Here is a 24428-nt window from a genome sequence, read left to right as displayed (position 1 = left end):
CCAATCTAAAAACAACAGTCTAAATACTGACCATTAACTCTCCATAAGCCCCTTAGGCTTGACTTCTGATATTGCTGCTATCTAGACATAAACACTGTGTCAACCCAAAAAAAACATACATATTCAGACAAATTACAGCACAGATAGATCACTTAAGTAAAAAAGAAATGAGAGTGTAAATGCAGATGGTAGACTGATGCAAGTGAAGTATACCAGTGCATTGATATGACTGGCTGTGGACCAGTTCCTCACCCTGCACTGAGGTCACTGATGAATGTGGGAGTGTATGGTAGAAACAGCTGTGGTGCGGTTACCTGAGAGAGCACACACACACTGAAATTCATTTACCCTGTTGTGAGAACTGAAAATAAGGCTTAAAACACCAAGTGCGCTGATGAAAGACATTAAAAGAGACTACTGCATTTACAATCTGTTGAAGTGCTGTTAAAAGAAAAGTGGTTATGTGCAAGTAACAGCAGATTCCCTATCATCCATTCACCACAGATACAAGAGTTCCTAACATATATAAACCTATCAACCATAATAATACAATTACTGCACTGCTGTGTCTGATCCACTCATATCAGCGCAATGTCAATATCTGTGAGCAAAGCACTGAGAATGATCCACCACCCAAATCAAACCTGCTCTGTGATGGTCCTGTGGGGGTCACTGAACACTCATGTACAGGGTGAAAGGGGGCAAACTGAGTATCCCGAACAACAGATGGACCACAGTCTGTAATTGTAGAACAACAAAGTGCACGTGTATAGTGGAGCTAATCAAATGGAAAACTGAATGTAGACACAAGGAGGTGTCTTTAATGTTATGACTGATTGGTGCTTAAACAACAGTAAATACTGCAGTAAATATGGACACTGTGGGAGGAAACCAGAGCACCCAGAGGAAACCCACAAGGAGAAAACACCAAAATCCCTACAGACAGTCAAAACACTACAACCCAACGTCTCTGGAGCTGTGTGACAGCGACTCTACCTGTTGCATCACCATGCTGCCCAAGTAACTGTGTTAGCCCAGAATTAAACACGGGCCAACTGCTTGGAAGTGAGCTATGCTCACCGCTATACCACAAACACCTTTAGATATATATCATATAATTTGAAATAATATATCATTCAACTTCTCTAACCCCTTCATCCTCATCCTTCCTGAAGAAGGAAACCAGAGTACCTGGAGGAAACCCACACATATGAGGAGAATCTTGCTCCTCATAAACAATGACATGGATCAGGATCAAACCCAGGACTCCAAGGTCCTGGAGTTGTGGGGCAGCCACACTACCAATGGCCACACTACACTACCCATGCAATTTCATGTTAAACTGATGTTAAACTGTCATTTTGACTGTACATTAGGTACAGGAAGTGTGGTCCAGTTGTTAAATGGAGTGTGCACTTGCTGAATCATGTTTCACAACTTAAGCCCGGGAGGTGTCTCTTACTTTTGCACAGTACTGTAAATCTTCTGTGACTGTATCCAACTGCTCAACTACAGTCAAGGCTAGGATAGTTCCTAGATTTTCTGAAAAAAGGCTAAAATAATGGCAAGAAAACCATTAACACAACAGTAAACAAGGCGACCAACTCATGAATAAAAATAAGTGCTCAATGGAAAAGCCTAATTTGGATTTTTTCACTGTGTCTTCTCCTCCATTTCAGAATCGACTACCTCATTAGAATACAAGCTCAGTGTGCTTGTTTAGCCTAATTTAGACAAATGTGCAAACTTCTTCTGCAAAATTGGTTACATGCTGTTGGGCTCAATTTGACAAATCTACAGTAGCTCTGAAGTATAGGACTTTTTGGCTGTCTTATGTAAATGTATCCCATAAATGCGATTAAGAGTGAGATGCTTATTGCTAATAACACAAACTTGAGACACTGTGGTTCAGATCAGGTCACTTTTTTCAGACAGGCCTGCTCTCAAGAGTCAGGTTAGCAATGTAGTCTTTTTGTACATAAACCACAGCAGAATACAATTCTAGAAATGCCCTCAAATTGTTTGTTTCTTGAGTGAAATTACTACCAAAACACAGAGGATCAATGATTTAAGGACTAAAATGATAATGTGCCGTGTAAACAGTAGGAACCCCACAGAAAAAGCAGGGTGATACCAGGTCACATTACTCTACATTGCACATGAGTCATCTAGGTTTACTTACTCATGAACTTGAAGGTTTCCTAAATACCTACATTTGCCTACTCTGGCTACATCAAAAGCCCAAAGCCTACCAAAAACATTAGGTAGAATAAAAACTACCACTACATACTGAAAATATAATTAGCTGCAGGCAAGTCTTTGTTTACACTATAGGGCAATTTTGATTCACTTTTAAAATCTGCTACTTAGTCCAAGTGTCCATACTGAAGGTTCTGCCAATGAATGATGGAAAAACACACCCACAAAATAAACTCCAACAAAACGAAATTTGATCTGGCTAAACCAACTGAGTAGCAAAGTTCAGATCTGAATCCAGTCTGTGGCCTGTAGACACTGCATTGTCACTGCATTGATGAAGAGGTCGATTAGTTTGTAGGAGAAATTAAAATACAGAAGTAATAATACAGACAGACATTAAAATAAGCTGCTCTTCTGGGAAACCCCATGCTGCTGAAGCTCTGGACATACTTCAGAAGAGATGGATCCAACTCTACAGTCAGCTACACAACTTTCAAAGCTATGCATGACCATCTCAAAATGAAGCATTCAGTGCTAACTGCTAAAACCAGCAGCAAGGCAGGTCATACTGTAAACAGAGAGACCAGCCTCACAAATATTTCAGAAAGATGCAGAACAGAGAATTTTTTTTATTGGTAATATAATAAAGTTCCAGCCACCTTTGCTCCATGTTTAAGTCCACTGTGTGAAAAGAAAAAAATGTGTGTAATGTAATGTGTAGAGTGAAAGATCCTGTGCCAATGTACTATTCTGTACTTTTATTAATATTTGTCTTCAAAAGTGGAGCATAAGGAACATAAGAAATTTTAAGCAACTCTAGGTAAGATTTGTGCTTTTTGCCCCCATAGTGTAATACATTTGTACAGCACTGCACTGAAGTCGAGGGCGACACGTTGGTGCAGCAGGTAGTGTAGTAGTTACACAGCTCCAGGGGCATGTAGGTTGTGGGTTCGAGTCCCACTCCGGGTGACTGTCAGTGAGGAGTTTGGTGTGTTCTCCCCGTGTCTGTGTGGGTTTCCTCCAGGTGCTCCAGTTTCCTCCCTCAGTCCAAAAACACACATTGGTAGTGAACATGTGAGTATGTGTGTTGCCCTATGAAGGACTGGCGCCCCCTCCAGGGTGTGTTCCCACCTTGTGCCCAATGATTCCAGGTAGACTCTGGACCCACTGTGACCCTGAACTGTTACAGATAATGAATGAATGCACTGTATTCAATTTTACACAGTTTTTACATAGTGTTCCTTCAAATACAATTAAATGCAATAAAAACTTAAAAATAGCAACATCTTTATTTTCTCTTTGCCTTGGCTATGCACATTATGAGTCCACTAGTCTTCTATTTTTTGAAAGACGAATAAAATTTACTAGATGTGTTACCCCCTAGTGGCTTGTAATGTTGCTTGAAATGGTTGGGATTTTGTCTGAACCAAAGCCAAAACTATACTATTGTAATACATACTCAATGTTGATTTGCATCAGCCTGCAGATAAAAAGCAAAGTTGTAGCATCTATGATTTTCAAAAAATAATAAAAAAAATTATTTGTCTGACCACAGGACACTTTATGTCATTGTATGTTGTCTTTGCATGATAAAGTTTTAATTTGCATTTGTGGTTGCAGCAACGAACTGTGTTCACAGACACAGTGATTTCCCCTGAAGAATTGGGTCTGTGTTTTAAAGCAGTGCAGCCTGAGGACACAAAGATCACAGCCATCGGTTGTGCAAATAAAGATTTCTTTGGATTCTGAGATATTTTTTAATGAAATTATATGCTGTAGATGATTAAATCTGAAAATTTTACAGTGGGAAATGTTTGAAAAGGCTCAGCCTCTGTGGGATTACTTTTTAATCTACCGTCATGTTCCAGACCTTTTGCCAAAGAACTTCATTAATTGTTGAGATGGTTTGGTTTGTTGGTTTATTCATTTTAGCAATAGAAAACTTTACATGTGTTTTGATGTGCCTGCCCCCAATTTATTTATTTTATAGCTATCATACCAGTAACGTAGTATCAAAATCGTTGCAACAACACACTAGAAGGAATTTTACCTTTGCTTCTAGTTCTTGACAAGGACCATGCATCAAGGTATCCTCCAGAGCTTAAAAGCTTTCAAGCCAAGGTTTTACACACCTGATGAAGTCAGCAGTTTATCGGCCCAGGCCTGCAAACTACAGGGAATACACAGCACAATAAGCAATCCAACATCAAGCCCCAGCATGCCAGTGGAAACATAGCATTTGTGTGACCAATTCTATGATACCCAGACTCTAAATAGCTCATAATTCTTTACTTGATTACAAAACATAATTGCCACAACACTCTCACTGGCCACATTCTGAGCCTCCACCCATCCTCTTTAACCTCCACAGGATGGAACCCAGGAAATCAGATAAGACTCCAGGCAACCTGACACAGCTGCCACAATCTCAGGTTCCCCTCAAACTTATGATCAGCTTCTACTACCATCAAAGGTCCACTTCAGCACGCTCCTATTCCACAATCACTGCCACAGTCAACTGGGTATCACAATGTCAGCAGACGTCCACTTAAAGGCCACACTCATCATATTTCAAGGGTAAAAGGCTACAATGCACCAGCGTGTGCTTGGCCAAAGCCTAAAAATAGAAAGCTACAGAAGGGCTGGCCATGTGTTTGTATTTGCTATGCTAGAGAAGAGGTGTCTGCCTCTTACTGTTTGAGTGTTAGTGCTAGAGTAGAGGTTTCAAGAGGCAGTGCATGGGCCAAATGGTCTGGCCTTACAGTCGTATAATCAGGGACTGAAGCATGACTGCCATAATCATACAAATATATTCAGCATTTGAATACACACCCTGCTAAGGTTTTTGGTCATTGTCCACAGTTAGATATATGATCTACACAATATGGCCAAACATGCTCATCAAATATTTATTCTAAAACAAAAATGGTATTAGGGAGCTTGTGTCCCTCATTGCTGCAGTAACATCCTCTGGGTTACACCAGCGCAGAGGTCTTCAAATCCAGACCTTGGATGTTGGTTCCATGCCATGGTTTTAAAATGGCCAGACAGTAAGACAGTAAGAGAGCTGCAACTGCTAATGTATGTGACTGTCCAGGTATGGTGTCATACCTGCTGGCCACTGAGTTCCATCCCTGCCTCATGTCACAGAGAATAAATGATAGAAAATGAATTATTGGACATTGTTGTCAAGGTCCTGACCTTGAATGCTATCCGTTGAAAGATAGCAATGCAATTTATAAAGAAATCAAAGTGCAGAGGTCAAGAAGCAAACTAGGGCATTATACAGTCACAGTGCAGAGGTCTCCAAGCAACACACATGGGTTTTTTGGAGAGGTCCGGCAAGATTACTGGCCAGATGGACGCACAGACACTGGCTTTAGGAGTCCAAACAAAATGCATAACTTGGCATTTTTTAGCAGGCCTGGCAGATGTGACTGTTCAAGCAACGGCCGCTGAAAATAAACAAGGGATAAACCTAAAAAAAATGAACTGATGTTGGGAGTACAAACACAAGGGGAAAGCCATGAGGAGTGCATCTACTTACAATCTCAGTTATATACACAATAGCTGAGCGCAGAAAGAGATTTATGTCTTGAAAAGTACAAAGCGTCAAAGAGGACAACAAGATCTACATGATCAAGGCTCCACGTGCTCCGGTCTCTGCTTATTGCAGCCATAAACAATGGGTTTCTATGCTGTAAAACCAAGTTTATCAACACAAGTCCCATCATTAAAGAGCTCCTTGACCAAATTGCTGGGGGTAACCAGAATCACCACTATGGCCTGCCAGTAAGAACAGGTTTTAAAGTCTGGAAAGTGCTTGAGGCAGGGAGAACTAGAATTAGACGTAATGAAGCTGGAAGCTGACATTATGCGGATCCTCATAGTTAGGATTTTTGGATGAAGCATTCCTTTAACAAGGCTGCCATTAAACTAAGGCATGTCTGCAACTCCACATTTTGTTATAAAACCTGCTGAGTCTCTTTACAACAACAGAACACAGGAAGGCAATGATTCATCAGCACACAGTGAGTCAAAACATATTTGCAACAAAACACTAAATATCAGGAGGTGCTGTTAATGATATGACTGATCGGGGCATAATATATAAGCCCCAGCATGTGTGCGCCTTTCTGAATTATTGGACCACACCCAGCCTCTAGATAATGCTTTAGATAATGGGTTCACACATGACTATGCCTCTGTGCACAAACGTGACTAGAAGGACATGGTTTTACAGGTTTTGAATCTATTTGAATGATCACGGTTTTGGAAATGGATGTCCAACTCATATAGGCACGCTTTCTTTGCATTCTGCTCATTTTCTAAAGCTTAAAGATGGAACTTTTTTCATTTTGTTAAAGAGCAAAATCACATCTTCCATTCTTTCTAAACTTTCCTTCATCAGAAAATGCCTATTGTGTCTGCATGTGATCTATGGGGGTCTGTCATGAAAACTCTACCTGCAATGTGTAGTGGAGCACTGGGAGAGAATAAAGCCACATACTGATGGTTAAATTTCGTTTTTTTTTTTTTTTATCATGGTAAATGGAAAAAGAAGAAATGTTAGTTTTAGTAAAAGGTGAAAGGGACACTAACAAAGGATTATCTCAGTTTACATCCTTCAGCCCAAACATTAAACCTCCTTCTTTCTAAACTATTCATAAATTTGCCCAGATTTGTCACTGCCGGGCTGAGAATAGCCCAACAAGCAAATAACAACCAGCCAACAGTGTCATGTGAGCAACTTCCTCTGTCCACAGATGAAAAACTGTGCAGCAAAAGATGAGCTACTGTCCCTGATTTTACCTCTAAAAGATGGACAGTGATTAAAAATTGCTGTGTCTGATCCAGTCATGCCAGCACAACACGCCACGTCAGTATCACTGCAGCACTAAGAATGATCCACACAACATCTGGTCTTTGATGGTAAACGCAGGGGTCCTGGCCCTTTAAGACAATGAATGACTGAATGAATGATTAAAAGCACTTTCTGATTAAAGGCACGGTGGTGCAGCAGGTAGTGTCGCAGTCACACAGCTCCAGGGACCTGGAGGTTGTGGGTTTGATTCCCGCTCCGGGTGACTGTCTGTGAGGAGTTTGGTGTGTTCTCCCTGTGTCCGCGTGGGTTTCCTCCGGGTTGCTCCGGTTTCCTCCCACAATCCAAAAACACACATTGGTAGGTGGATTGGCGACTCAAAAGTGTCCGTACGTATGAGTGTGTAAGTGAATGTGTGAGTGTGTGTTGCCCTGTGAAGGACTGGCGCCCCCTCCAGGGTGTGTTCCATGAACCTGTGTTGAGGTTGTGCCCTATAATTCCAGGTAGGCTCTGGACCCACCGTGACTCTGAGCTGAATAAGCGGTTACAGATAATGAATGAATGTATGAATGAACGTAATAATACTAATGTGTGAGGATCGTTCACTTGCTTGCTCAGAAAAGTAGCTTGTGATACAAACAAAACAGAATCAGAACAATGCTTGAATTTGTTAGCATTACATACCAAATAACAGTTTTATATAACATAACTATTATACAATAAGGGCTGATTAAATATTAGAACTATCCAGTTTTTAAAAGTTTAATCTCTATTTTGGATATTATTTCAACTGAAATACATAAAGTTGTAATTAAAGTGTGATGACTTTCATCCTCCTCTGATATGTCTTACATCACTGTTTCAAAGAGGGTGAAGAAAAATGCTTGAATATTCAAATAACCAGGCTTACAATATTGAATAGTAAATTAGATATGCAATATTCAGTATGCAAACAAGCTTATCTGCCTGTCTTCCTCATGTCTCTGGATACATTTGAAGCAACATGTCACCTACGGATTATTGGTCTAGCTCGTAGGCAAAATTCTGTCTCAAGTGGTATCTTGAAATTTGAATATTTAATTTAATTGAAACATACCTCGTAAATCCAAAAGTCACCCAGTGTTTTCTTAGCTGAAATAAAGAGAGATCAATAGGGAGTTTATTCCATGATCTTTGCTGCATCTCTTTGTAGCAGTAACCAGCCTCTAATCTTCTAGGGATGTTTTAACTAGATATCGGAACATTGCTGTGAGGATCAAATTTCTTTTAGCCACATAAACCTTAGTGAGGTCAAGTACTGATGTTAGTTCTGGATTGTAAACATCACTCTAGTTCATCTCAAAAGTATTGGGTGGTGTTCCATCACTCCCTAGAATACAGCCCAATGTTATAGGGGTACTTTACCCCTCTAGTCCATGCTTGGAACTGGGTATGATGAGCTCAGGCCCATGTGCAGTGTCTCCAAAACAGCCTGTTCTATTAGGAGAATATATGACTATATAAGCAGATTTGACCTGGTATTGTAGTTTTTCCACACAAAAACACACACACACACACACACACTGTGAGCTCTATCCTTCTAGTGGAACCACACCTCAGTCAGACACTCCCCATACTACTCTCAGCCAAAACACAGGCCCAAGAAAATAAGCTTAATCACTGTCTTTTCCACACAGTGCAGTAATTACAGTACTGAACCACACTGGAGCGGAGACTGAGCTCAGGCCACCTCTAAAAGATTTAGATCAACAGCAGTGGACTGGACAGCACTGATCATGCTGCAGGACACACGGCAGGCGGCCATCTGCAGAAGCCATTCTCTACAGCAATGTGTTACACAGGGGCCTGAATTTAAGGTGGATATGAAGCAGAGAAGCAGCGCTGGAGGAAGTGAACTCTCCCCCAAAACATTGAGCCAGGCCAAAGGCTATTAGTCAGTGGAACAACTGGAATGTTGTTGTTTCAGGGCTGGGAGATATTTGAATCAGAAACATATGTGTCATCCATGCTCAAATATATGGAGGAATTGATATCATCTTAAGCCTTTTGCTCCCAAGTTTGATTTGTTGGTCCTTGCGTGTATATTTTTGCTTTCCTGTCAAAATGCACTACTTGACTCAAATAATAGGGAAATCACAGAAGAATAATAACAGTTTCCAAAATTCTATGTAAAAATCATTCAAATAAAATAGAGAACATGAGACTCCTAACAAATATACAACAGCTAGAGGACCACTAAAACTGTCTCCATCAGATGAACGGTATTACAGCTATCAATGCAGAGAAATAGAAGTAAACCAAACTACAAGAAATCCACAGATGTTTCAATGCATGCCTCCACTGTGAGAAGACTCAATACATTCATTCATTATCTGTAAGCGCTTATCCAGCTCATGGTCGCGGTGGGTCAGGAGCCTACCTGGAATCATTGGCCACAAGGCAGGAACACACCCTGGAGGGGGTGCCAGTCCTACACAGGGCAACACACACAAACACATTCACACTCACAGACACTTTTTTTGTCACTGATATGTTTGGGCTTAACAGGGTTCTGAAGAGCAGAAAATGCAACCAATGTTTAACACTGAACTGTGGAAAATTCTCCTTAAAATAATGCTTGTGTTAACAAATTTTAAATGATAATGACTGCAGTACTCCACTCTACTGCATGTTTGAACAGCTTCATCTTGAATGGTTTTAGTGTGTGTTTGGATATGAAAATTAGCTAAATTCTCCTGGAGCTTTTGATGTCCCCAAATCCCAAGCTGATTTCTGCACAAATGACATATGATATGATCTAAATTTGACCATTATGCTTCATTAGATATGCTGAGGTGTGTGTGTGTGTGCGTGGGGGGCGGGGGGGGGGGGGTGTTGAAGGGTTAAAGCTGAGATGTCAGGGTGACTGACTTGTGCAGAGACTTCCACAGCAGCAGAAAAGCAGCTCGGCTCAAGCTCAAGATGACATGCAAGGCAAAAATTAGACTAATATTTTAAGTGCTAGCCCAGATGTGCATGCAAGGTCACCAACCCTAGTATTTAAACATCTTCTCTGCCATTTCCTGTGTTTTCTGTCTTTACTCTCTACTATAACTCCCTCTAAAATACCTATATAAATAAAAAAGGAACAATATAATGTGTAAAGTCAACCATGACAAACAGAGAAGTGGGGGCAGCTGTGGCCTTGAGGTTAGAGAAACAAACCTGAGGCCGGAGGGTCGCTGGTTCAGTTCCCAAGACTGGCAAGGAAAAAATCATTCATGACTGAAGTGCCCTCAAGCAAGGCACCTAACACCAAAATTGCTCCCTGGGTGCCGAGGTGGTTAGCAGCCCCCTGCTCTGGTTGTGTGTGTGTTCACTGCCCCTTGTGTTTGTGAAGAATTGCTCACTAGTGTGTGTGTTTACTGACAAGCAATTTTCCTAAGGGGATCAATAAAGGTGTTTCTTCTTGTTCTAGATGGATTCTTTAAGGTATTCCTTAGTTAACACAGTTCTCTTGGGTCTTATTAAACATCTGTGATATGCCTTCTGCAAAAGACCAAAAGGGTCATCAAACACCACAGCACAGTCTCATCCTGTCTTAACAGCCCTGTTCAGCACCAATTCCTTTAAATGATAATGAGCCATTGCTCATCCCACCCTGAGCAGTGAGAAATGAGTTTGCAGAATCTGTTATTTTTGAAAATATTGCTCAGTTCCCTTATTTCTATTCTCCAGGCTCCTTTCTCTGCTCTCATTTTCTGCTGTTTCTGCTCAGATCTCTTGTGTCCAACACAACCTCTGTGCTCCTCTGTGCACTGTGATTGGAGACACTCAAATGAGGGTTTGGTACAATTTTAATAATTGTCTTTTTATTCCTGAAAAGGGGAATATCTTGTCATCTCACAAAATCTGACTGGGTTTTCTTGTTTCATAGTTTGTGAGTTAGAACACCTTCCAATTAACTGAAAAAGATTTTTTATTTTTTAATTTCCCTTAATGCACAGTAAATACTAAAAGTAATGCTTGGAGAGAAAACCAGAGGCAAAATCAAAAGAGATGCAATGCTGCAGACGCTAGCCCCTCTTTCTCAGGTTACTGGCTTGATGGAAAAATGGATTTTGTGTGTGTGCGTGTGTATGGGTATGTGCGTGTGTATCAGCAACAGGTTTTGCCAAAAAGCCAATCAAAAATTATTTTAGTGACATCCATATCCAACATTTTGATATCATTTGCATCTTAAGATTATTATTATTCATATAAAAGACGTTTCAGATGCATAACACATGATTAATATTTTACTCTTGGAGACACAAGTCAAGTGATATGAAATTCCCATGAAATCAGCATCAAAAATCTCATCTTCAAGCTTAAAAAAATACTATTATGACTTATTATGGCAGGAATTATACTTAATTGCTCTGTTTTGGCCTTTTATTTCATGCTATAATGAAATATAATTGCATTATGACTGCAAGTGCTTCCAAGTGTCAAAGAATGGCTCAAGGTCATGGCTTTAAACAGTGCCGTGAAAGGCAAAACACTTAGCAAACAGCTCAAGCAGAGAAACCTAAACATAGGCAAAGCAAATCTCCCTGGTTTGCCTTCAGTGCTGCCTTATAATGGCCATGTGTAGGCAGAACACAAAAGGCATATTTGAAGCTTGACTTGTCACTGTTCTGTCTGCCTCACTCTTCTCCCTTGCTCAAGTTTTTACAGTAACTCAGAGTTTTGCCCTTTTCGTGTCTGCCAAGTGGAGCTTAAAATCCCATCAAGTCTGCCACGTAGACACAGGCTGCCTGAGTCCAGGCTTGGCTGCAACATGTCTCTGCTGGATTTCAATATGAGCTTCAGCCTTTATATACACACAAACACACACACACACACACACACGCATACAATAAAATCTGCCTGCATGCAAGTACATATATAATGCCATTCAAATATGTGGAATGATGCTTTTAATAATATAGAGCTAGTTACTGAAAATGTAATCAATTACATAATTAAGTGCTTGAAATGAAACTGAAACCAATGCAATTAGTTATTACTTACTGGAAAAGTAATCTCACTACTCAGTGCTTCTATGCTACTCTCAAAACTCCATAAGAATTTGTACCAACTTTACAAGTAAAAATATGATCATTTTTTTAACTTGCATTTGTGGAAGCAACCACATTGCTCTGTTAACAGACAATGATGTTTGGAAGTGTTCAGTGATTTCCAGAAGTTGTGCAGTGAGTTCCACTACAGAATTATGTTTTTAATGTAGGGTGGCATGGGGTCCCAAAGTTCTTGGCTATTCAGCTGGTTTTGGGCCTGGTCCAGATTTTTCTGGATTTTCTGATCACGGTGGCACAGCAGGTAGTGGTGCAGTCACGCAGCTCCAGGGACCTGAAGGTTGTGGGTTCAAGTCCTGCTCTGGGTGACTGTCTGTGAGGTGTTTGGTGTGTTCTCCCCATGTCTGCGTGGGTTTCCTCCCACGGTCCAAAAACACATGTTGGTAGGTGGATTGGTGACTCAAAAAGTGTCTGTAGGTGTGAGTGAATATGTGTGTCACCCTGTGAAGGACTGGTGCCCCTTCCAATGTGTGTTCCTGCCTTGCACACAATGATTCCGGGTAGGCTCTGGACCCACCGTGACCCTGAACTGGATAAGCGGTTATAGACAATGAATGAATTATTATTCTTGAACTGCTGCAGTTAGAGTTTCCCTGCATAGTCTTTCACCATATTATGAACCTCTCCTCATCTTTACTTCTACAAGACTCCCTGCAATGCCCTTTTCACACCCAATCATGTTACTGACCTGTTGCTAATGAACCTCATTAGTTCTAAAAGGTGTTTTCTAGCAATACACATCTTTACCTGTCCCAGTATTTTTAGAAAGTTATTGCTAACACCAAATTCAAAGCGAAAAAATGTTTTTCAAAAGATTAACATTCCTCTGTATCAGCATTCAATGTACTGTCCTTGGGCAGTTGTGCATTAAAAATAGGGTTTAAATGATTTGCACATCATTGCATTTTGTTTTAATTTACATTTTGTTTAATTTACATTTTACATTTAATACTATTAATACTTATTTCTGACTTGCCTCTTCATGTAAACTGATTATAATATATCAAATCCTAAAAAACAGCATCTTGTACTTAATGTCCACTTTGACCAGAAAACTGGTAACAAAAGTGGTCTCCAATATTTGCACAATATTGTATACATAGTAATGGATTCAGAAACACATAAGGGAACCACACACATATGCTCCAGTTACGGTTAACACAGGCACACTCACACAAGCCCATGCCCATGCTCTTTGCAGGGACCCTCTTCACTCAGCCAATTGTTTTGTTATTGTTAGTGCTGGGCAATGTTATGTCTGCTTGGCGAGGTTGCAGATGTTTCAGCACACAAAACCACCATCATGCCACGAATGCACTGCTACAGATTCAGTGACAGTACAGTTAAATTGGGGATAGCATAATGTCAAAATCAATTTAACTGTATCATTACTTTTTATTTGAGTCCAGAACAGCATTTAATGATCTAAAGTAAGTCTGAGATGCAATTATATATTAGTTCAGAGAGAAGGTGTTAACAATTACTTTAAATGTGGCCCTCTGAGAGCAAAGATACGACTCTGATTAAACAGCCGAACCACTAACCCCACAACATCCATGTCCTAAAAGCAGATTTTATCACAATTATTACACACATACAGTCTACCCAACTAGCTTATGGGTTTATCTGTTAGAAATATGTAAGTCTCTAACAAACTAATTTGCAGTTTAATATTTCTACCTGGTATGTAACTTCTGCCACATTGATATGTCTGTGTCATGGCAATAAGAGCAGCCAGCTCCCAAATAATATAATGTATGTATTCACATTTATGCCATGTGGAATATGTGCCTATGCATAATGCTTAATAAAGTTGTGTTTGAATATATGTGATATTAAAATACTTACCAATTTTATTGCTAGACAGTATGACTCATCCAGAGTTATGAGGCTGTGAAAGAGGGTTTACATAAGTCATCTCCCTCTGTGTGTAATTGGTTGATTTCTGTGTCCATCTACATTTTGCTTTAAACTGACCAATAGATACTCATAAGTAAATGTATGTTTTTTGGCATGATGTCTTTTCACAATGCTCTAGATCCAGTGGTGTCTTGTTACAGAGAGAGCTGAGACTGTTCTGACCATTTTTATGGGAAACACATGGAGATCAAGTGCATTTAAAAGTGAATTTATGAAGATATGCAAAAATCCAGAAAAAGCCATTAGACCCTGACCACGAATCCTGCTCCAGATAGTGGAAGTGAATCATGGGAGTTTTGCCTAAAGACTCTTAATATGATATCATAGAATACGCTACACCACACCCACCACTACCTGGTGGACCATACTTGATGGGTTACATAAAGACTGATATAATGTGCCACAACAGATGAGCTACAGCCAGAAACTGTAAAAAAAAAAGTGAAGCAGTATGGTAGGTGTGACTAATAAAATGCCACTGAATGTAGGTATATAGATGGTACAGAAATGTAATAAATTAAAGGTAAATCCAATAGTATTAGTGAGTTTTTCATGAGCCAGCAGAACATTTCAACTAGAGGAATGGAACACTACATCCTTCCAAAAGGTTTTCAGTTAATTGCCATTTTGATGATGGTGATAAAGTGAACCTTGACAACCCAAATATCACATCATAAAAAAGAAACTATGCAGATCAAGCTGGACATCTGGAAAGTCTTAGATGGAAGTCCATCACTCCAAGGAATGAAGTTGCACTGCTCCACATTTTATGCTGGAAGGATTTGATTAGATTTTTTTTGCATCATAAATGGGTTCTTCAGATTGACGGAAAATGTGCTATAGATGGTTCTACATATCACCTTTTACAGAAGGGATATCAATCTTGTTATAATAGAAGAGCTGTTTTTTGGTGCCATACAGATCTCTTTACTAAAAATTCTAAAATCCTTTACAATGCAAAGAACTATTTAATCATGCAAATGTTTCTTCAAATGTTCAGGGTTCTATACAGAACCATTTCCTTTACCCTTGTAGAACCATAATTTTTAAGTGTGTATATTTGGCATTGAAGAGCACCTACAAACTTTAAGGGCTCTCCTAAATAATTTTAAAAATATATCTTGTGTTGTGTGTTTATGTTTAGAGGTGGAATAATCCAGATGGACACTGCAGTCCAGCTTTTCATTCTATTCTTTAGCATCCCTGAAAAATCCAGCGAACCAGAAGTTCTGGAGACAAATATGAAATGACTTGGACTAGAATCCCCCCGGCTCAACCCAGCGGGCTCACAACTGACTGACATGTGAATCCCTCTTACAGAAGTTTATGACTTCATCCACCCTGCCCTCCAATCACACCTCTCCCACACAGAGCACCGGGGAGAGGGGGAGAGCCAGAGAGAAAGTGAAAGTGAGAGTATGATGGGAATTGGGAATGCATGTTTAGAAACAAAAACTCTCTGAGGCCAAAGTGAGACAGCCCCTGCTCTAAGCTGGACCAGGTTTTAAGGTCCTGATCCACTCCAGAAGTAAATTGTCAAGGTCAAGTTTAGCCAGTAAGCTTATCCAGGAATACAAAACCAGTTGTTGATGATATGATTAAGAGCCAGTCTGACTATGACAGACACAAGCAGTAAAATGGATCTGACAGGGATTAAGAAAAGTAATAATCAGGGCATGGACAATTCAAAGAGGCTATCAGGTGTCAGGGGAAGATGGTCCATGGATAAAGCCTCACAAATAACCTCTCATTAATTAAAAGGCTTTAAAAATATATTAATAATTCAGCTTAACAGTAATTGTAAATTTAAAATGAGTAAAATTGTGTTTTCTATACATGTATTAGGTGTACGTAAATTTCATTTTTTGTGTAACATATAAAACAAGTTTAGGTTATTTTTTGTTGAATACATTTGTAGCTTTAGAATTTTTAATTAAAATTACATATTACAGGGCGGCACGGTGGCGCAGCAGGTAGTGTCGCAGTCACATAGCTCCAGGGATCTGGGGTTGGGGTTCGAGTTTCGCTCTGGGAGACTGTCTGTGAGGAGTTTGGTGTGTTCTCCCTGTGTCTGTGTGGGTTTCCTCCGGGTGCTCCGGTTTCCTCCCAAAAACACAAGTTGGTAGGTGGATTGGCGACTCAAAAAGTGTCCATAGGTGTGAGTGTGTGAATGAATGTGTGTGTGTATCGCACTGTGAAGGACTGGTGCCCCCTCCAGGGTGTGTTCCTGCCTTGTGCCCAGTGATTCCGGGTAGGCTCTGGATCCACCAATGAATGAATTACATGTTACAAAAAAAAAAGCATTAAAACCTCTTGGTACATATATATTCACTTATCAGTCATCTGCTGAACGAGGTGCACAAAATTTGCATACAATTATTTGTACACAATTGTTTGTAGATTGGTATAATGTATATTGTACCAAGATACCGTATTCCCTTAGAATCAAAGTTTTACACTTACACCACTTCCCCATATAAAACTAACTCTGTTTGAAAAGTACTAAAGACCGCCAACATGGAAAATGTTTGTAAGCCAAATCAGACACAGCACCGCATCCAGTGCTGGATACACCACAGATCGAGGCACAAAAAGATTGCATTTGACCAGCGTTTCTTTTTTTCTCTTCAATTTTTAATAACAGAATGGGTCCAAAGCGACTTGTAAGAAAGACTGCTCCATTAAAACAACCAGTTTTAAGTGTATATTAATATTAGCAAACATTGTTTTATACAATAGTAAAGTTTAATGGTCTTTAAAAGCTAAAAAAATCCATATCTGCTGCTTATTCTGAAATGCAATGGTGGGTCAAACCACAGAATGATTGACATTGGCATCATCACGGAACATAAACACAGCATCAGTTGCAGAGCGTCACGGCTAGGGAGATCCTTAGGGGAAAAACCCTGAGTGGTCAAGAGCTAAGAGGCAGTCTATGATCTGTAAAAAAATAAAACAGAGTGAATATCTGACACCATTCTAATGACCCATGTTCTAAGCTTTCCTGTCCTGAAAAGTTACTATTTTGGAGATCTGATTTTATCATCATAGAACAAGCAGGTGGAAATAGAACATGTATGACAGATTACAAAGTCTGATAGATTTAACTCTGAGCAGCCATTGAGTCATTGAGACGCGTCTCTGAAGCCCCTTTCACACATGCATGATAACCCAGAAATTTTCTAGACTTTACCAGGAGGAACTGTGTGCATGAACACAAATGTCCATAATATTTGTCCTGGACATTACCCGGATTTATCCTGCTAGCGTCCCAGTACATATCTGGGTAAAGTTTGAATAAGCACAGGTTTGAATAGTGCCGGCAATGCTCCAGAGAATCATGCTGTACCTCCTGCACATGCTGCACAAACACTGAGCCTACTGTGGAACTAATGTTATTTTCAGAAAGTCTAGTCTGGGTGTGGTTCAGTTACTAACGAGCTGCCTTTCTGATCCTCTAGTTAAAGTAGGATTACATCACCGCTGATTCCAGCACACTGCATGTCCATATGATTTCAATCACCATATATTCTGTAACAGAATACAGAAATAGAGATATTTTCTTACATGCTGTGGACTGAGGCCCAAAAAAAAAGTCACTCTTAAACAGAGCTACTCTGAGCTACACTTTCCTCTAAACAGTCTGTAGGGGAAAACAACAGTTATAAAAATGTCTTGCCATGCTGCCTCAGCAGCTGAGGAAGCATATGATGCTCCCCTTAATATTGCAGCATAATAAGGTGTCTTAGCTGGCAGCCTGGGTTTTGAGATGGACCCTCAGTGGCAAACTTGGCAACACCTCTAGGCAGTTACTGTATGTCTGCGCATGAGTAGTCAAGTAGACAACTAACCAGTAAAGAAGCCAGTTCATGCATATGAAAACACAATATATAAACCATAAACAGGATATAGAAATGTGCTGCCACATTGTCCACTGTGGGACATAAAACCATATATAAGAAGATAATGAGTCCTATTTACCCTCCAGTGCCATACTGTTTAGTTTAAGTTCCCTGGCTCAGCTGAGGCCATCTCCATTATTCATCCAACACCAAAGCCTAAAAATTTCCATTGTCTACTTCGGAAAATGAGCCACAGCCTGCAGCTCTACATCAATGTTGTGTTTTCCTTACAGATATTTTAGTCTGAATACACAGCCCTAATTTCTAGTCTAGGATCCTATCTCTTCAAATGGGGACAGACCCAAAAAATAAATGCCACATGAAAGTTGCAAAAACCTTTTGAAACCACTAACTAAAATCTGCAAGTCCTAAGAGCCATGCTAAGAGGGAAAAGCATCTGCAGTGCTTCTCTCGGTGTGGCACTAGGCACCAGGATGCGTGTGGAGAGGAGCGAGAGAAGCAGTGCTGACCTCTGGGGGGGATATCGTCCGCATGACTGGAGGCCGGCTTCTTGATGGCAGAGGAGCGGTATAGGATGTGATGCCGTCCAGCTCCACCCTCCTCCTCTCCGGTCACGTCACCTCGTTCTCCTGTCTCGAGTGGCTCGATAAAGAACTCCTCCTGACCTGCACGGATCATCCCTGCCTGAGAGAGAGAGAGAGAGAGAGAGAGAGAGACAGAGAGAGAGAGAGAGAGAGAGAGAGAGAGAGAGAGGAGAAGAAAGGAAGCAGGACAGAAACAAGCAGAGACGGGTAAAAAAAAAAAAAGAATGAACATTTCATTCACAGACAGGGACAAAAGCTTGCACGCCAAGTCCATTAAATGAAGCAGCTCTGAGAGCTATTTCTGTGTGCTCACTAGATCATATTTTCAAAAAGCTTGGGAAGAAATCCTCAGGCAACCTGATCCCCCAAATCAATCCATTTATTTGGTCTCCAATTAAGTCAGGTGTTCTGGCTTGTGTATGAAAAAAAATTGAAATTGAATTGATACATTTTACACTGAAATCACAATTTAAACGAGTGCAATATTCAAATCTCAAAAGCTGGATCAATCAGAAGCAACCAAAGCTTCATCTGTTGGGACTAGCCATGAGGTGCTATATGTCCAGAATTTAAAGGGGACATGTTAGGAATAAATCACTTTTTTCAATGCATGTGTACACTAATATGAGGATCCGGGGCTTTAAAAAAATCACAAACTGTGGAACAAGACCAACCATTCAATTTTTTTGTTGTCTGAGTAAATCTGGGAAAACATGGCCAATCACAGCACTGGACTTGCAATTAAGTGGACTTGCATTTAACTGGATCTGGACTTATTGAAAATGTAAGGTAACTTGCAATAAATTCACTTATATTTATTGGACAAACTATCATATCCAGAGTGACTTAAAGTTCTAATCACATTGCAGAGGAGAATGTAGTGTTATGAGTCTTGATCTGGGACTCTTCTAAGACAGACATTTGAGCATATAGTAGGGACAATATTGTAGGGAACCAAATTTTTGGACACAGCACCAAATACATGGAGTGATATCTGGCTCCTGTTCACATTTGAGAGGTGTGTGATAATCTGCCCCTTGAAACAGAGCCAGTATCTGGACATTGATATGGTCCCTTTGGCTTATTTACAGTGGAATTGTTGGGATAAGACCCAACAATTGTTGGTGTAGGATGGTGCCATTCCCTAAGCAGTGAGTCAAACTCTGCTCTTCTACATATCCCAAACACTACATTAATTGCAGTCATAATATTGACCAGAAAAAGCCCCAAATTGTCCAGCCCATAAACAGAATTACACCCATATTCCCCAAACAGTCTGCCACTTTGTGTCCAAAGCCAGAGCTTAGCATTTTGTGTTTACATAATCAAAACTAAAGGGGTGGTCTACAGAGATCAAAAGGACAGAATAGAGCGAAAGGGGAAATTCGAAGCCTGAAACAAGATCAATATGAGAAACGTGTCTTCTGACTGAAGAGTCCACTGGCGGGCCGATATGCTCGACAGTTTCCTGTTCACTTCTCTCTGTATCTGGTTAAGGTTGTCTGTTTGAATGACAGGCTGCGCTCCAGTGCCTGAGGCTTCACATGCATAACAAGCAGAGAGAGAGAGTGTGGGGTGGGGAATGGGGTCAGAACTGATCGATCGAAGGACAGAAAAAGTACCTACAACTTATTGGCTTTATTCCTTTGCAGCAACCAGAATATCAGGGTCTTATCCCAACATCTCCACTGTAAATAAGCCCAAGGGACCATATCAATGTCCAGATACCGGCTCTATGTCAAGGGGCAGATTATCACACACCTCTCAAATGTGAACAGGAGCCAGATATCCCTCCATATATTTGGTGCTGTGACCAAATAAATGGTTCCATAAGACTGCACTATATACTCAAATGTCTTTAGACACCCTTATAATTAGGCTCACATTTGTGACACACCTGCATATTGCTACATATTGCAACCTTCAGAATCCCTTAAAAAAGCTAATTATAATGACAAACTACACATTTGCAATGCTTATTGTGTATATGTCAGCACACTGGTCAGCAACTAACAATACTATGCTTGATTATTTTAAACAAAATTAAGTCAAAAGTTTAGTGAGGTGGCAGAAAAAAATAAATTAAAATATTAGCCACAGGTTTAGGAAAGAATCTGCAGAACAGACACATTCACTGTTCATTTAATCTCGCATAAATTAGAGCAATTTCTAAAATGCAGCCTATACAGAATGATACACACAAACTCTTCAGAGTGCCTGCAGCAGTGGGAACCAGCAATGCACATTCAATGTCTGTGTCTTGCTGCTGTATATAGTAAGTTTAATGAGGAACGGTGATAAGTTGGTGTGTCTATATATCTATCTATCTATCTATTACATATTCCAGTGTGTCTGGGTATATTCACTTCAAAAGTGATGATAAAAGCTCCGCCCTCTTTTCCTCAGCAAGACTCGACTATGGCTGATGTTTAGCTTGCCTCCCAGGACACATTACACAGAAAGCTGTCCCTTTCTCTTCCTCCCTCTCTCTCACGTCCCCAGGGGGTTCATTACAGAGGAAATCGACACCACCGTACCCAGGGGTAGTCGTCCCACTCACTCACAGCTTCCTAGAAAGTGCTGACAGAGAAGGCAAGCACACACACTTCTGTCCTCCAAAGAAAACTTGCAGATTCAAAGCTGCCTAGTCCTGTGGCAGAGAATGAGAGGGTCAAGTGTGTGTTTTTTAAAGGGTTGGAACAGGCTTACCAAAGGGCCTACATTACCCACTAATAGAAGGGTTTTTTTTTTTTTTTTTTTTTTTTTTTCGCAAGAGTGTCTTTATATTTTCAATGTCATATCCAATGTCATATGACTGTGTGGAGTTTTTTAAATAGCTTGAAATCTCCAGCTGCCCTTTACACTGTGTGAATATTTCATTATTGGGTGGACGAGTAATAAGGTTTTCTACTGAAATGAAGAGTATTAATTGCAAGTTTTCCTTCAGTAACAGCTTCTAGTCTTCTAGGATGTTTTACACACAATGCTGGAACACTGCTATGGATTTGATGGCTATCAATGACAGAGGTCACATACTGATGTGGGATTACTAGTGTTGGCTCAGAAACTGACCTTCAGCTCACCCCAAAGATATGAGATGGAGCTCATTTACTAAAGAAAACACAGTTCCCTTCTGACAAGCTCTTGGCATGTAGTGACCAGAACATTCTATCAGTCAGTGATTTTCTATAATATATGCAACATGCTCATTAGAAGAGGGCTCAACAGATCTCCTTTCATTGTATCTTATACTTATCTGCAGTGTCAGATGTCAGTGAAATGTCAAAATAGATCCTGTCAGAGCTTCTTGAGCCCAGACTGAATGCAAATGCTAAAAAAAAAGCAGCTCTTCCATAACACTTTAAGATGAAACACTATAAAATGTCCCACACAAGTTTCACACAACAATTGCATCCATAGGCTTTGGAGAGCTAATGTCTTCCTTTTGAAGTGCTTTTAACTAACTGTAATCTGTAATCAAGCCCTATCATCATCAAAAAAAAAAAAAAAAAAACACATTTCTCCCATAACGGAAAGAATTCAGCCTAGGCCTATCTGTTGGCTCCTAGGCAGACACGCACAATGGATCACATAAGTGTGGGATCATTAGTAAAAAGTTCCGCTCATTGCAGTTTAGCAGCATGCAGAAACACAAGGCTATCCAACAGAGCATGTAGGGCCTAGTGCACTGTCCAAAACACCAGGACTCTCGTCCAAATCCCTTTTATCAGAGAGAGCGCTATTTAGCAAGCTTCGCTCAGGCAAAGAGTCACTTCCTGCCAACACTGAGGTGAGGGGAGAGCATGAGAGAAGTCAGATGGATCTCTGACTCTGTGTGTGTGTGTGTGTGTGTGTGTAGAAGATGGAGAGAACAGCTCAATGTAGCTGCCCATTCGTTATCCTTTTGGACAACTGCCACTTTCTCGGCCTCTAACAAGGAAGACACAACAACTGTCCCTGCTACTGTGAGTATGTGTGAATGTGTGTGTGTGTGTGTGTGTATCAACTCAGAAGACAGACACTGTGTCCCCATGTGTCTCAGTGTGTGTGTGTATATCTATCCATGTGTTTGTCTGTCAGTCTGTAGTGTTGGTGGATTGTCTGTTCTTCCAGCTCCCTTTGAATTTGCCAATAGCTGTGTCAATAGCTCCATCAATACTTCCATGCTACTTTATGGTGTAACCACCAGAACAATATTCAGGGTGAAATTTACAGAAGCTGGAGTTTCAAACCTCAATGCCTCAGTATTTCTTTTCTTAAAGAACTGCTCAGAGATCAGGTCATTGCAGCAGCATTTAGTCAGGGCAGAATGATAACAAGGCACATTCATTTGGAGATCTGGAGCTTCTACCAACCCACACACTGAAATAAAACAACCCGGTCCATTTTTTTGAAGTCAGAAGACATGGTAAAATGAGCCATTCTCGTTTTTTGTGGCCAGTTATGTAGAGTGTGGATACGTTAGAAATATCCCACCTCCTGACCTGAGTCTCTCCATAGAACCAAGTGAAAATGGCTAAAATCAGCATTTCTGCTCCTCTCCTCAATTCAGGACTCATGTCATTTAAAGGAACAGGTGTTGAAACTACTCGTTCTGAACAGGGCTATTTAGACAGGGGAGAACCCTGCTGAGGAGGTTCAACCTTGTGGTATTTTGACAAAAGCATTTCACAGACATTGCATTAAAATTCTAGGAAATAGTATTAATGGAAAATTCTATTTAATGTCTCTTTTCAGTTACAGAATGAGTGTCATTTCCTTTTATCAGATGAATTTGAGCATGTAAATATGCTAAGTAATTATGCACAGCACACGTTGATCCCCATTTGATGTTTGCAGACACACAAACACAGTCTCATTTGACCCATCACTGCTGTCTCATTCATGCCTTCTTTAACTCACTCACTCACTCACATTTAACAACAACTAGGGGCAGTGTTCAGTGCTTCATATCAAAAACACTGTGTGTCCTTTTTAAGGGTACATAAGTGTACAGATAATAAGAAATGTATGATTACACTCAATATAAATCAAATTACAGCTGCAGGTCAAGGACACAGAGAATGAGGAGAGAAACAGAGACTAAGTGACAGACGGAAGAAGAGGAGGGGCTGTGAGATCTGAAGTGGAGTGGGTGTGGAGAGAACGAGAGAGAGAGAGAGAGAGAGAGAGAGAGAGAGAGAGAGAGAGAGAGAGAGAGAGAGAATGGATAAAGACGTGCAAGGAGAGTTATGGCTATGAAAGGTCACCTGCTTAAATGATGAAGCTGACTTGTTCCCTACAACTCTCAAAGATGTAAAATCTAATGGAGGCCTCATATACAACGTATCAGTACTTTCACAGATAATCAATTTTTTTGCACATAAACATTCATTCAGCAGTCAAGAAATTTAACAACACATAGTGTTTCATTTAAAGGAGCAATCAGTCATTTTCTTTAATGACTGTTCATAACCTTAAGAAATAGGCAAACACTGACACCTAGTGGTCTGGATGCATCAGAGATACTATACCACTTCTAATTTAAACATGGCCGCCCCCATGTGAAGGACCCATTCTAAGGAGCATAAACTGGTTCATTCATTGACCACTGAGTGATCTTTGGTGAATTAAAAAAAATAATGAATTGTTGCTTATAAAATATCTTTTTTATCCAATGTCATCATTATCTGTTTCAGGGAAATAACTTGTGCTGTACCAGTATATTTTCCACAACTTGGGCTATGTTTTTCCAAGGAAACACAACGTTGATTACAAAGGGACAATTTACATAGCCAAACAAAAAATTGAGGGAAAGGATATATGATGATATCAAAATATTACTGGATACATAGTCCTATAATTCTGGTGCATCTGCAATGCTTAGTGAAAGGAACATTCAATTAACATTTTTGTCATTTATAAAACTGCCGACCACCAGCCATTAGTGTTAATGATTTGA

General features: G+C 40.2%; 1 protein-coding gene across 1 annotated transcript in view; it reads right to left on the bottom strand.

The window, feature by feature from the left end:
• The window catches only part of adamts2a (ADAM metallopeptidase with thrombospondin type 1 motif, 2a), an 89255-nt gene that overhangs the window by 41794 nt on the left and 23033 nt on the right, over positions 1–24428 (bottom strand). The window contains exon 3 of the mRNA XM_066645912.1: positions 18413–18587. Coding sequence (XP_066502009.1) covers positions 18413–18587 — 175 coding nt within the window. The remainder of the gene's footprint in view (positions 1–18412; positions 18588–24428) is intronic.

The sequence above is a fragment of the Hoplias malabaricus genome, chromosome 15, assembly GCF_029633855.1.
Source record: "Hoplias malabaricus isolate fHopMal1 chromosome 15, fHopMal1.hap1, whole genome shotgun sequence".
NCBI lineage: Eukaryota > Metazoa > Chordata > Actinopteri > Characiformes > Erythrinidae > Hoplias > Hoplias malabaricus.
Note: the sequence above shows the minus strand (reverse complement) of the source record. Positions and strands in the feature narration are given on the sequence as shown.